General features: G+C 51.5%; 1 protein-coding gene across 1 annotated transcript in view; it reads left to right on the forward strand.

The window, feature by feature from the left end:
* camta2 (calmodulin binding transcription activator 2) overlaps window positions 1–12,384 on the forward strand; it is a 21,358-nt gene extending 8,974 nt beyond the window's left edge. The window contains exons 2-13 of the mRNA XM_030129618.1: window positions 2,031–2,206; window positions 3,543–3,745; window positions 4,586–4,664; window positions 4,743–5,019; window positions 5,095–5,325; window positions 5,403–5,614; window positions 6,604–6,990; window positions 8,936–9,007; window positions 10,171–10,191; window positions 11,602–11,795; window positions 11,879–11,953; window positions 12,041–12,384. Of these exons, the coding sequence (XP_029985478.1) occupies window positions 2,045–2,206; window positions 3,543–3,745; window positions 4,586–4,664; window positions 4,743–5,019; window positions 5,095–5,325; window positions 5,403–5,614; window positions 6,604–6,990; window positions 8,936–9,007; window positions 10,171–10,191; window positions 11,602–11,795; window positions 11,879–11,953; window positions 12,041–12,095 (1,968 nt within the window). The 5' untranslated portion in view covers window positions 2,031–2,044 and the 3' untranslated portion in view covers window positions 12,096–12,384. The remainder of the gene's footprint in view (window positions 1–2,030; window positions 2,207–3,542; window positions 3,746–4,585; window positions 4,665–4,742; window positions 5,020–5,094; window positions 5,326–5,402; window positions 5,615–6,603; window positions 6,991–8,935; window positions 9,008–10,170; window positions 10,192–11,601; window positions 11,796–11,878; window positions 11,954–12,040) is intronic.
* The last annotated feature ends 2,475 nt before the right edge of the window (window positions 12,385–14,859 follow it).

Here is a 14,859-nt window from a genome sequence, read left to right on the forward strand (position 1 = left end):
GTCGGATAGTTTCCATCTGAGCCTGTGTGTGTCTGTGTGTGTTTGTGTGTGTGTGTGTGTGTGTGTGTCTGTCTGTCTGTCTGTGTGTGTGTGTTTGTGTGTGTGTGTGTGTGTGTCTGTATGTGTGTGTGTGTGTGTCTGTCTGTCTGTGTCTATGTGTCTGTTTGTGTGTGTGTGTCTGTCTGTGTGTGTGTGTTTGTGTGTTTGTCTGTCTGTGTGTGTGTGTGTGTGTGTGTCTGTCTGTATGTGTGTGTGTGTGTGTGTCTGTCTGTCTGTGTCTGTGTGTCTGTTTGTGTGTGTGTCTGTCTGTGTGTGTGTGTTTGTGTGTGTGTGTCTGTGTGTATGTGTGTGTGTGTCTGTGTGTGTGTGTCTGTGTGTGTGTGTCTGTGTGTGTCTGTGTGTGTCTGTGTGTGTGTGTCTGTGTGTGTGTGTGTGTGTGTGTGTGTGTGTAGACCTGTCATCGACCTCATTCTCACACTGACTACAGCCTATCAGACGTCTCCATGGTAACCAATCCAGTCCTGTGTGTCCCGGTGGGAGCATGCCCATTGTGACCAGTTCCTCAGTTCAGTGTGAGTCTGTGGGAACCAGGTGTTTATGGAGCACCATCTAGTGGCCGTCAGCGGTATTACACCCCCACACTGGTCTGAGGTCCTGGTCCAGTGGAACCTGCACGCACAAGTCCTGGTCCAGTGGAACCTGCAGGTACAGGTCTGAGATCCTGGTCCAGTGGAACCTGCACATACAGGTCTGAGGTCCTGGTCCAGTGGAACCTGCACATACAGGTCTGAGGTCCTGGTCCAGTGGAACCTGCACATACAGGTCTGAGGTCCTGGTCCAGTGGAACCTGCACATACAGGTCTGAGGTCCTGGTCCAGTGGAACCTGCAGGTACAGGTCCATGAACCTGGATCAGGTCCATGGTCATTACAGTACATGCTGCAGTACCACCAGGATCCATGGGGGGCAGTGTTGGGATTTGAAGCCGATAATTTCCAGAAATGGTGGAACTGTCCTGGAGGAACTACCGACATATTCCCCTCAGTAACCGCCGTAGTAGAACATGATTGTCATTATGGACTCTTCTTGGTGGTGTTTGTTCATTATGTTGGATCAGAGCAGCTCCCTCTGGTGGACTGGAGGACAGACTCATTCCAACACAGTGACATTAACACACACACACACACACACCTGCTTTCATATGTGTGGAATAAACCTGTGTGTTTGGTGCCATCAGGGGGCGCCGTAGACCACCTAGTACCAAGGTTATTATCGTTAATGGAAACTAACGAAAGGACCAAACCTAGAATTGAAAACACATTTTCGTTAACTGAAATAAATAACAAGTAAAATTAAAAGAAAAAAAGGATAACTAACTGAAACTGTATTGAGTGTTTATAAAACTAACTAAAACTTATAAAAATTATGGATAAAATTCCCTTAGTTTTCGTCTTTGTTAATGTTGGATTGGTACAGAAGTGATTTCTTTGTCTCTCTCAGTTTTCTGTGCTGTCACCATACGACACTTTTTGGTCCGTCACTTGTGGTTTCCAGTCGTCTTCTGGTCCCCACTCTACCTGGAACCATGGAGACTAAAGCAGCAGAGTCCTGTCTGGGATTGATTTGAATAGGAGCACAGAGAAGAAGAGAAAAGAGACCACTGAACTACAACTGAACTGAAACTAATACTAAAGCTAAGCATTTAGAAAAAAAAGTAAACTAATAAAACCTATCAAACCTGCTCTAAAAACCAATTAAAACGAACTGAATTAGAGAAAAAAAAGTCTAACCTAAATAAAACTAAACTCTAATGAAAAATCTAAAACTATTAGAACCTTGCCTAGTTCAGAACTACTGTAATAAATACAGTAGAAGAAGCAGAGAGTCAGGTAGTGTTTTCATCTAACCCAACACCAGCTTGGTTCTGGTTCTGTTGTCCAGGTTTGGCTTCAATATGTCAATATTTGTCTTTGTTTTTCATTGAACAGTGTGTGAAAACTAAGACGTGTGTTTTTATGTGCGTTTCCACAGACAATCAGTTCAGAATGTCCATTCTAGAGCGACTGGAGCAGATGGAGCGTAGGATGGCAGAGATGGCCGCCCGCGACAACGCCAACGGCAACCAGCAACAACAGCAGCAGCAGCAGCAGCAGGGCAGCCAGCTGGCCACGCCCCCTCCTCCACCTGCACTGGACGACCATGAACAGGTGAGTTTGAACGAGTTGACCAATGAAAATGTAGTTCAATGGATGACGGAAACATCTGTGTGTGTTTACAATGGTTTTGACCCCGATAAGTCAGACCACCTGGGGGGGGGGGGGGGCAGTAGTGGACCTGATAAGTCAGTCAGACCACTGGGGGGGCCGTAGTGGACCTGATAAGTCAGACCAGTGGGGGGGGGGGCAGTAGTGGACCTGATAAGTCAGACCACTGGGGGGGGGCAGTAGTGAACCTGATAAGTCAGACCAGTGGGGGGGGGGGGCGGCAGTAGTGGACCTGATAAGTCAGACCACTGGGGGGGGGGGCCATTAGTGGACCTGATAAGTCAGACCACTGGGGGGGGCAGTAGTGGACCTGATAAGTCAGACCACCGGGGGGGGGGGGGCCATTAGTGGACCTGATAACTCAGACCACTGGGGGGGGCAGTAGTGGACCTGATAAGTCAGACCACTGGGGGGGGGGGCCATTAGTGGACCTGATAAGTCAGACCACTGGGGGGGGCAGTAGTGGACCTGATAAGTCAGACCACTGGGGGGGGCAGTAGTGGACCTGATAAGTCAGACCGAGGGTTTTCAAGTGCGCACATGTTACGTTAACAATTGTGGTGAGGTGGGAGTGGACCATCTGGGACTGGTTCTGGTCCATATCCTGGTCCTGGTTCTGGTTCTTGTTCTGTAATCCCTTTAAAACGATCTCTGCTGATGGAGTCGGTCCTGGTCCTGGTTCTGGTCCTGGTTCTGGTCTTGGTTCTGAATCTGCCTGTGGTTCTCGTGGTTAACATAGACTCAGATAGTGGAGGGGGCGGGTCCATGACATGGCCTTACATACAGGAGCTGTGATTGACAGGCTCCGGACGCGGGTCCCTGAAGTATGCTGCTGCCTTCATGGTCAGCTCGTAAACACCGGTCTACCAGGACAGTATGTGTGGAAGCAGACGTGGTATTTACATGTTCAAACGTGAAATGTACACGGATGAGTAAGGCCTGCAGATGCACTCACTACACTTCCCAGAATGCTTAGAGGCAGGAGAAGTCCACAGTGACACAGACATGGGAATAATCTGGGATCTGTGGAATCTGTCCTACAGTCACATGACTGCACGCTCACACACCATTGGCTCTAGTGTTAGGAGGGGCTTTCATCTGTGATTCGGATGTGTGATGACATCGTTACTGTCGCCATACGTCTGTTGTCGTCTACTGCTGAGGGGGAGGGGCAGGGGGAGGAGCTAATCCTACTGTTAGGGTTAGTTTTTCAGTGTGTGTTCAACAAACCAGGGTCATGTTGAAGTGACATGTTCTAACTGGACTGTGTGTGTTCCAGTCGTCACAGTGGTTTGAGAGGAGGATTGTGGGAGTTTGTGAGCGGATGATGAGAGGAGGACGATGGTCAGGAGGAGGAGGAGCAGGAGGAGGGGGAGGAGGAGACAGGCTTCATCACTCCATCCGACACCGAGGGATGACACTGCTTCACCTGGCAGCAGCTCAGGGATACACACACCTGATCCACACACTGATCCACTGGAGGTAACACACCTGAACACACACTCCTGAACACACACAACTGAAGACACACAACTGAAGACACACAACTGAACACACACAACTGAACACACACAACTGAAGACACACAACTGAAGACACACAACTGAACACACACACCTGATCCACACACTGATCCACTGGAGGTAACACACCTGAACACACACTCCTGAACACACACAACTGAGCACACACAACTGAACACACACAACTGAAGACACACCTGAACACACACACCTGAACACACACACAGCTGAACACACAGCTGAACACACACAACTGAACACACACACCTGATCCACACACTGATCCACTGGAGGTAACACACCTGAACACACACTCCTGAACACACACACCTGAACACACACACAGCTGAACGCACACCAGAATACACACCTGAATACACACACCTGAACACACACACCTGCACACACACACAGCTGAACACACACCAGAATACATACCTGAACATACACAACTGAACACACACAACTGAACACACACAACTGAACACACACACCTGAACACACACTCCTGAACACACACTCCTGAACACACACAATTGAACACACACACCTGAACACACACACCTGAACACACACACCTGAACACACACACAGCTGAACACACACACCTGAACACACACACAGCTGAACACACACAACTGAACACACACCTGAACACACACCTGAACACACACACCTGAACATACACACCTGAACACACACACAGCTGAACACACACCAGAATACACACCTGAACACACACCTGAACACCCCCCCCTCCCGGCAGACCACCTGTGTAAACTGATCCTTTCTTTTTCAGGAGCGTTAACAGCGACAGTCTGGACCTGGAACAGGAAGTGGATCCTCTGAACGTCGACCACTTCTCGTGCACTCCGCTGGTAACCACACGTGCGTTTGCAGCTGTAGGTGGTGTTTGGTGACGGCCTTCTGACGGCGTGCTGTGTCATGTGTTCCAGATGTGGGCGTGTGCTCTGGGCCACCAGAGGGCGGCGGAGCTCCTGTACGGCTGGAACAGTCTGGCTCTGGGGATCCCCGATTCGCTGGGACGTCTGCCGCTCGCCGTTGCGCGGTCCAGAGGACACACGCGCCTCGCCACGGCGCTAGAGGAGCTGCACACGCAACGCACACACGCGCACGTCACAGCCAGGGACACACCCCCAGCCGACGCCCCCATGCCGGCCACGCCCCAGCCTCAGCTGCCCATGTCTCCTCTGTCGACGAGCCCGGACACAGGTGAGAACCACGCCCACAGCTAAGGACACGCCTTCTTTTCTCTGATTGGCTTAACTTGTCTCCTCCCCCCCACAGGTCTCAGCTCCTCCTCAAGCCTCCCATCTCCCAGTGACCCCTCCTCCCCCTCTCCGAGCTCCGCCTACTCCAGCGGTCCCGCCCCCATGGACACCTCCCCCTCCTCACTGTCCTCTCCCTCCTCCTCGTCCTCTCTGCCCGTCTCGCCTCCCTCCCCTTCGTCCCTCCCCCTCTCCTCTCTGCCCGCTGTTTCTGTGTGGGGGGCGGAGCCTGACGCCGGCCTCAGCGCAGGTAGGTCACGTGACCGATCACCAAGCGTGTTCAAGGTATACGCTCTGTCATCACGGCCTCTCGTCCTCCTCCCCCAGGTCTGAACACTGGAGGACCCAGAGACTCCACCCTCTACCTGATGGACTACGAGAGCGCGTCACCTGGACAAGCACACGCCTACGCACATGCCCACACGCCCAGCGCACGACGCTCACACACGGCGACGCTGGAGGAGCAGCTGCTGAGCTACAGCGAGAACGCCGAGAACGAAGGAGAGGAGGAGGAGTATCTGGAGGAGGAGGTGCTCCAGGTAGACGCACCTGAGCCATGGCCACGCCCACCAAGACAGCAACGACACATGGAGACACACAACAACACACAGAGACGCACAATGACACACAGACACACAACAACACATGGAGACACACAACAACACACAGACACACAACGACACATGGAGACGCACAATGACACACAACGACACATGGAGACACACAACGACACATGGAGACACACAACAACACATGGAGACACACAACGACACACGGAGACACTCAACGACACACAGACACACAACAACACATGGAGACACACAACAACACACAGACACACAACGACACATGGAGAAGCACAACGACACATGGAGACACACAACCACACACAGAGACGCACAATGACACACAGACGCACAATGACACACAGACGCACAACGACACATGGAGACGCACAACAACACACAGAGACGCACAATGACACACAGACGCACAACGACACATGGAGACGCACAACGACACATGGAGACGCACAACGACACACAGACACACAACGACACATGGAGACACACGACGACACATGGAGACGCACAACGACACATGGAGACGCACAACGACACATGGAGACGCACAACGACACATGGAGATGCACAACTACACACGGAGACACACAATGACACACAACGACACATGGAGACACACAACGACACATGGAGATGCACAACAACACACGGAGACACACAATGACACAGACACACAACAACACACGGAGACACACAACAACACACGGAGACGCACAACAACACACGGAGACGCACAATGACACACAGACACACAACAACACACGGACACACACAACGACACATGGAGACACACAATGACACAACGAAACATGGAGACACACAACGAAACATGGAGACACACAACGAAACATGGAGACACACAACGACAGACAGTCGTTTATTCATTTGTTTATTCTTTTATTCATGGTAACCAAACTGTTTCCATGGTAACCACTCTCCCACAGGTCGACATGGCAACGTTGGCAGAGCAGATCATCGAGGCGACCCCCGAGCGAATCAAACAGGAGGATTTCCCCAGGGAGGCGGAGTCTCCGCTCAGAGAGAGGCGGGACAACCCGGCCATCCAGGACACCTGGTTGGCCACGTATCTGGACACGGTTGACGCCCACACGCACTCCCCCCCCAGGCGCATGTGCCCCCCCTCTCCCCTCAGCGCCCTGGCTCTACAGAGGCTCCGCCCCCCGTCCTCAGCGGCGTGGGCGGAGTTCCTGAATGCCTCGGCCAACGGGAAGATGGAGAGAGACTTTGCTCTGCTGACGCTGACGGACGGGGAACAGAGGGAGCTGTACGAGGCAGCCAGGATCATCCAGAACGCCTTCAGGAGGTACAAGGTGAGCGTCCGCCGGCGCCGCTTGGGTCACATGACCCAGCAGGTACAAGGTGAGCGTCCGCCGGCGCCGCTGGGGTCACATGACCCAGCAGGTACAAGGTGAGCGTCCGCCGGCGCCGCTGGGGTCACATGACCCAGCAGGTACAAGGTGAGCGTCCGCTGCCGCCGCTGGGGTCACGTGACCCAGCAGGTACAAGGTGAGCGTCCGCTGCTGTGGTCACATGACCCAGCAGGTACAAGGTGAGCGTCCGCCGGTGCCGCTGGGGTCACATGACCCAGCAGGTACAAGGTGAGCATCTGCCACCGCTGCTGGGGTCACATGACCCAGCAGGTACAGGTGAGTGTCCGCCGCTGTGGTCACATGACCCAGCAGGTACAAGGTGAGCGTCCGCTGCTGCTGCTGGGGTCACATGACCCAGCAGGTACAAGGTGAGCGTCCGCTGCTGCTGCTGGGGTCACATGACCCAGCAGGTACAAGGTGAGCGTCCGCCGGTGCCGCTGGGGTCACATGACCCAGCAGGTACAAGGTGAGCGTCCGCTGCTGCTGCTGGGGTCACATGACCCAGCAGGTACAAGGTGAGCGTCCGCTGCTGCTGCTGGGGTCACATGACCCAGCAGGTACAGGTGAGCGTCCGCCGGTGCCGCTGGGGTCACATGACCCAGCAGGTACAAGGTGAGCGTCCGCTGCTGCTGCTGGGGTCACATGACCCAGCAGGTACAAGGTGAGCATCTGCCACCGCTGCTGGGGTCACATGACCCAGCAGGTACAGGTGAGTGTCCGCCGCTGTGGTCACATGACCCAGCAGGTACAAGGTGAGCGTCCGCCACCGCTGCTGGGGTCACATGACCCAGCAGGTACAGGTGAGTGTCCGCCGCTGTGGTCACATGACCCAGCAGGTACAAGGTGAGCGTCCGCTGCTGCTGCTGGGGTCACATGACCACATGAGGCGGGTCCTTACCTCTGCTGTTCCTTTAAAGGTGCTGTCTGTAGGATTGTGGTCCAAACTGGTTCTGCAGTCCCATTCTAACACTGTACAGCTGGTATCCTCTGACCCCTCCCCCCAGACTAGGCACTGACGGATCCAACATGAGCGTCCACTAGTGTTTCCACTCACCCTGTCCACCACAACCTGAATTCAGATCATAAAGGCCTCACCACACTGATTCTACATCAGACTAATACAGAACAGAACAAACGTCCTGAACACTAATGAAAGTTTACACACATTCAGGAGGAGAGAAAACAGAACTGAGGCTGAAGTCTACCTGTGACTGCAGCCAAGTACAAGTGGCACACAGCACTACCATACACCCCCCACACACACACTTCCTGTCAGATTCCACACCTCTACATGCACAGGTCACTTCCACAGAAAACACTGAACTACAAGGAGATACCATGGACACAGACCAGTCCTACACCAGTACAGGTCTGCTCACCAGGGACAGGAGACCACAGCCTGGGTTCACACAGTGGTCTGGGACCAGGTGCAGACGGTGGTCTGGGACCGGGTGCAGACGGTGGTCTGGGACCAGGTGCAGACTGGGTCCTGTCTCAGTGGTTCTTGTGGTGGTCAGTCTAAGGCAGTGTCGTCGTTCTTCTAATTCTTCTCCTCTTTCAGTCGTCTCCATGTTTTTACATCATCTCCTCCAGATCCTTGTTTTGTTTCTCAAAGGTTCTGACTCTGTGATTGGCAGACAGGTGATGGGCGGAGCCTCAGACCCAAACACACAGCGACATCATAAACATCATGTGGGGGCTGAAGCTGAGCTTTAAATGCTCATATTCAGTCTGGAACTACGACTGTCACTGAGATCAGGATTGAAATGAACAGGATTCTACAGACCGCACCTTTAAGTCTGACTGAATCCACATGACATCTGAGGCTCCGCCCCCTGCAGGACCACCTGGGGACTCCACACTGATCATGTGCTCGTCTCCACAGGGTCGAAGGTTAAAGGAGCAGCAGGACATGGCCGCCGCCGTCATACAGAGGTGTTACAGGAAGTACAAGCAGGTACATGTGACCTGTGTGTGTGTGTGTGTGTGTGTGTGTGTGACCTGTGTGTGTGTGTGTGTATGTGAGACCTGTGTGTGTGTGTGTGTGTGTGTGTGTGTGAGACCTGTGTGTGTGTGTGTGTGTGTGTGTGACCTGTGTGTGTGTGTGTGTGTGTGTGTGTGAGACCTGTGTGTGTGTGTGTGTGTGTGACCTGTGTGTGTGTGTGTGTGTGTGTATGTGAGACCTGTGTGTGTGTGTGTGTGTGACCTGTGTGTGTGTGTGTGTGTGAGACCTGTGTGTGTGTGTGTGTGTGACCTGTGTGTGTGTGTGTGTGTGAGACCTGTGTGTGTGTGTGACCTGTGTGTGTGTGTGTGTGTGAGACCTGTGTGTGTGTGTGTGTGTGACCTGTGTGTGTGTGTGTGCGTGTGAGACCTGTGTGTGTGAGAGAGAGACCCGTGTGTGTGAGAGAGAGACCCGTGTGTGTGAGAGAGAGACCTGTGTGTGTGAGACCTGTGTGTGCATGTGTGTGTGTGTTTGTGTGTGACCTGTGTGTGTGAGACCTGTGTGTGTGAGACCTGTGTGTGTGAGACCTGTGTGTGTGAGACCTGTGTGTGTGAGAGAGAGACCTGTGTGTGTGAGACCTGTGTGTGTGAGACCTGTGTGTGTGAGAGAGAGACCCGTGTGTGTGAGAGAGAGACCCGTGTGTGTGAGAGAGAGACCTGTGTGTGTGAGACCTGTGTGTGCATGTGTGTGTGTGTTTGTGTGAGACCTGTGTGTGTGAGACCTGTGTGTGCATGTGTGTGTGTGTTTGTGTGTGACCTGTGTGTGTGAGACCTGTGTGTGTGAGAGAGAGACCTGTGTGTGTGAGAGAGAGAGTGAGAGAGAGACCTGTGTGTGTGAGACCTGTGTGTGTGAGAGAGAGACCTGTGTGTGTGAGACCTGTGTGTGCGTGTGTGTGTGTTTGTGTGTGACCTGTGTGTGTGAGACCTGTGTGTGCGTGTGTGTGTGTGTGTGCGTGTGTTTGTGTGTGTGTGTGTGTGTGTGTGTGCGTGTGTTTGTGTGTGTGTGAGACCTGTGTGTGTGAGAGAGAGACCTGTGTGTGCATGTGTGTGTGTGTGTGTGTGTGTGTGTGTGTGTTCCACTCCCCCTGCACTAACCCGTGTCTCTCTCTCTCCGGGTAGCTAACCTGGATAGCGCTGAAGGTAATCAGCTGATGTAGTTGTAGTGGTGTGCGGTCGGCGCTGTGTGTGTGTGCGTCTGTGTGTGTGTGTGTGTGTGTGTGTTGTCCTGTGGTGTCACCAGGTCATACGTTATGGTAAGCCCACTCTATCACTATTCACCACTCCTACAACACGTCTGGTCATTTAAACGCTGTAAAAAACAGCGTCCAAACCACCAGAATGCCATAAAATGTGGTGTAAATTCCCAGAAAAAGGCTGTTTTTTACTCTGTCATGTACTGAATGTCTGAGCTGCTCTGAGGAAACACCTGTGGATGTACATGTGGTCAGACCCACTGTCACCTCCACTGAACTCCACATAAAACCCACTGGTATAGATGGTACATGCATTAGAAGGGTTCCCCCACAGGTGAACAGTATAGAGAAAGAACTGAAGTGAGCTGCAGGTCTGAATACAGATGTCAATCATCAAGACAGACACACACAGACAGACGCAGACAGACAGACACACAGACGCAGACAGACAGACACACAGACGCAGACAGACAGACAGACACACAGACGCAGACAGACAGACAGACACACAGACACACACAGAGTTTTTTGAATAAATCTGGTGATCAATCATCACCAGATTTATTCAAGAAACTGTCTGTGTGTGTCTGTGTGTGTCTGTCTGTCTGTGTGTGTCTGTCTGTCTGTGTCTGTGTGTCTGTCTGTGTGTGTGTGTCTGTCTGTCTGTTTGTGTCTGTCTGTCTGTGTGTTTGTGTCTGTGTGTCTGTGTGTGTCTGTCTGTCTGTTTGTGTGTGTCTGTCTGTTGATGATTGACAGCTGTATTCAGACATGAAACCAGTTTCATCTTTTCTTCATTCACTCTGTCCATCTGTCCCAGTGCTGTCAGTTGTTCTTTCATTTGCTCAGTCTGTGTAAATGTGACTGAAAACATCAGCTGAGTGCATCCACAGGTGTTTCCTCAGAGCAGGTCAGACATAGAAGCAGATCAGCTGTGAATGGGTGTGGTCTGTCTGTTCTCTTTTCCTATTGGCTGATGACAGTTCAACTTTAGTGGCTGTTAAATCCAGGGGGTGGAGATGAAAATAATTCATGAAAACACCGCTTTTACACCGTCAAAAGTGACACAGCGCCGTAAAATACGGCGTTTTACAGAACCATAAGACGGTGCTTTTGCGTCACTCTTACAACAGTACATGACGGCGTAAAAAAACAGCGTTTTTGTAGGAATTGACACCGCATTTTACGGTGTTTTGTTGGTTTGGACGCTGTTTTTTACAGCATTTAAATGACCAGACGTGTTGTGGGAGTGGCCAATAGTGATAGAGTGGGCTTACCATAATCCGGTCCATCTGCACATGTTTGACGTTTGTTGCCGTTGTTCTTGGGCGCTGTCTGACGCTGTGCCCCTCCCCCTCAGTACGCCCTCTATAAGAAGATGACGCAGGCGGCCATTTTGATCCAGTCCAAGTTCCGTTCGTATTACGAGCAGAAGCGTTTCCAGCAGAGCCGCCGCGCCGCCGTGCTCATCCAGCAGTACTACCGCAGCTACAAGGAGTACGAGCGGCTGAAGCAGGCGCCCAGGGGCGGAGCCAGCCACAACCCCAAGATCAAGTAAGCACCGCAAAGTACAGGACGCCCCGCCTCCCGCCGCTACCGTCACCTGACCTTTACCTGACCTCTGTCTCCTCCCACAGGGGGTCTTTTCTGACAAAGAAGCAGGACCAGGCGGCGAGGAAGATCATGAGGTTCCTGAGACGCTGCAGACACAGGTAACGCACACTGACACGCCCCCGGACACGCCCCCACAGGCCGCCGCGCCACTGCCGCCGTCACCTGACCCTGGTTTTCGGCCGCAGGATCAAGGAGCTGAAGCAGACGAGGGAGCTGGAGCGGCGAGGCCTGACCACCTAGAGCACCGCCAGGACGCACGCCGCGTGGACGCACGCCGCGTGGATGCACGCCGCGTGGACGCACGCCACCGTCCACTCAGCACGCGTCGTCTGAACCAAACGACTGAAGGACACGCCCCTCTGTCCGTCCAGTGAATGTATCCGTCTGTCCATGTCCACGCCCACCATGACGGGTGTCGCACCAGGTGCCGCAATGGGCGTCAGACTGTACACGAGGACATAAATGTATTTAAAGTCCTAGAGGAGTAATATTATAAATATATAAATATATATTCAGAAGGTGGAGTTTATAGATGTTTATTTATTACAGCATGACCTGTTAGTGCGTGTGTGTGTGTGTGTGCGTGTAAGGGTGTGTGTGTGTGTGTGTGTTAGGGATGTAACAATATGAAAATTTCATATCACGGTTATTGTGACCAAAATTATCACAGTTCTCTTTATTATGGCTGTATTATTGAAATTGTGTTCACAATGTTCAAAAAGTACTGATACACACACTGAAAGAATTAAACCAAGATGTATTCTGAAGAAAAAAAACCCAAAAACTGAACAAAATAACACACACTGTGTACTTTCTGTTGCAGAAACATTCAAATATTAACATGTAATATATAAATGTGTATTAAAGATGACGCCTTATGGACACTGTGTGAACATTTTCCAGATCAAGTTTGAGTTGAACATGTGTTAATCAAACAGTTATAATTAGAATTTAAACGCCAATACCGTCAGGAATTTTACTGCAGTTTATCATTAATCCGGTATTTGTTACATCCCAGGTGTGTGTGTGTGTGTGTGTGTGTGTGTGTGTGTGTGTGTGTGTGTGTGTGTGTGTGTGTGCGTGTGTGTGTGTGTGTACGGTGCAGTCTTAATGAACCCCTCTGACCTCTGACCTCTGGGTTGTTGTTGTTGTTTTTGGGGCATTTTTCCGTTAGTCTTTGTTTTTTTCAGTGCAGGTGTCTTAACCAATCAGCTGTCAGGATGGGACAGTGGGCGGATCCACATGAATAATAATCAGATTACAGTCTGTTCAGGTTGGTTCTGTTTTCAGACTAAAACGGTTCAGCTGAGTCCACAGCTTCACACTCTAAATCTGTCAATCACATACGGTCCAATCACAGCACAGCATCAGGTCAGCTGATCCAAACACCAGCCCCTCAGTCACATGTTCAGCGTCAGCCAATCAGCCGCCAGGACACACACACAGGAAAAGACAGTGAGGTCAGAGGTCACTCAGCCCTCATGTTTTATTAACGCGTGCTTTTGGGAACGACGCCGTCGTCGTCACGGCGACCACACCCGCTAGGACCGAGCATGTGCAGTGTGTGGCGTGTTTGTGTGTGGGCTGCAGTGAAGCTTTGCATGAGTTCAAACCTTTGACTCAATATGTTCAATAAATCAGCTGTTTGATAAACACTGTGGCCTCTTTATTGTCCCCGCCTGGACACGCCCTCCTGGACACGCCCTCCTGGACACGCCCTCCTGGAGCGTCACCATTACAGCGTCATCAGTGTCTGTGTTTCTGTGACGGTTTTACACAAAATAAACTGATGCTTGTTCTGTTTCTTCATTTGTAGGCGTTTCCAACAGCGTTTGGTCCCGCCTACCCGGCTCATGATAGGTTATAGTTCTTGTGGGAGGGCGGGGCAGGAGGCGGTCCGAGTGTACCTCACACTTGTACTGTGCAGATACACCGATCATCCAAAGAGTACTGGACCGGTACCGTTTACTGGACCGGTACTGTTTACTGGACCGGTACCATTTACTGGACCGGTACCGTTTACTGGACCGGTACTGTTTACAAACGTCTCAAAAACTGCCTCATGAAAGACGAAAAACTGTTTTGCGATCTTTGACAGTTTTTACGACATTTCGTTGTTTCCATGACCAGTTTACTATTGTGTAATTTATATTCTGTGCATTTCTGAGGGTGGTACTTATTATTATTATTATTATTATTGTTATCATTATTATTGTTATCATTATTGTTTGGACCTGGTTCCATCGTCTGTGTTTTTCTGTTTTTTTGGGTTTTTTTTTCATCTTTTCTGTCGCTTTGATGGTTTTCGTCTCAGATTCAGTTTCTGAAAAACAAACAGTCGTTCCAAACATGTACATGTTTTTATTCAGGTTGAAATGATGTCGGCTCAGTGTGCAGGCTTCTGATTGGCTGGTCGAATGCAGGGGGCGGGGTCAGACACCTGAAAGAGAACCACCAGTGAGATCTGATTGGTCCTGGAAGAAGAAAACGTACGAATAAAAAAACAAGTTGTGTTTTCTTGATGGAACTGAAACCTGCTTCTACAGACGTCTGTGAACCCTGGGTTTCAGCTCCTGTTGGTGTCTCTGCCCACCTGTCCTCCTCCTTCTCCTCCTCTTCTTGCTCCTCCTCCTCCTTTTGCTCCTCCTCCTCGTCCAGAGAAGATGGTGGTCATTCCGTTGTGGGCGGGGACATGTCTGAGGGGGCGTGTCCTGGACTCCTTCAGCTCTGACAGCAGTTCAGGACTGGACAGAGACAGACGACCTGGAACACAACAACAGCATCAGAACCACAACCAGGTCCAGCAGAACCAGAACCAGGTCCAGCAGAACCAGAACCAGGTCCAGCAGAACCGGGTCCAACAGAACCAGGTCCAGCAGAACCAGAACCGGGTCCAACAGAACCGGGTCCAACAGAACCAGGTCCAGCAGAACCGGGTCCAGCAGAACCAGAATCACATGTTGGGTCATCTTACCTCGTCCACATGGAGATGAAGAGGGGGAGG

This window comes from Sphaeramia orbicularis, unplaced genomic scaffold (assembly GCF_902148855.1).
Source record: "Sphaeramia orbicularis unplaced genomic scaffold, fSphaOr1.1, whole genome shotgun sequence".
In the NCBI taxonomy this organism is placed as follows: Eukaryota; Metazoa; Chordata; class Actinopteri; order Kurtiformes; family Apogonidae; genus Sphaeramia; species Sphaeramia orbicularis.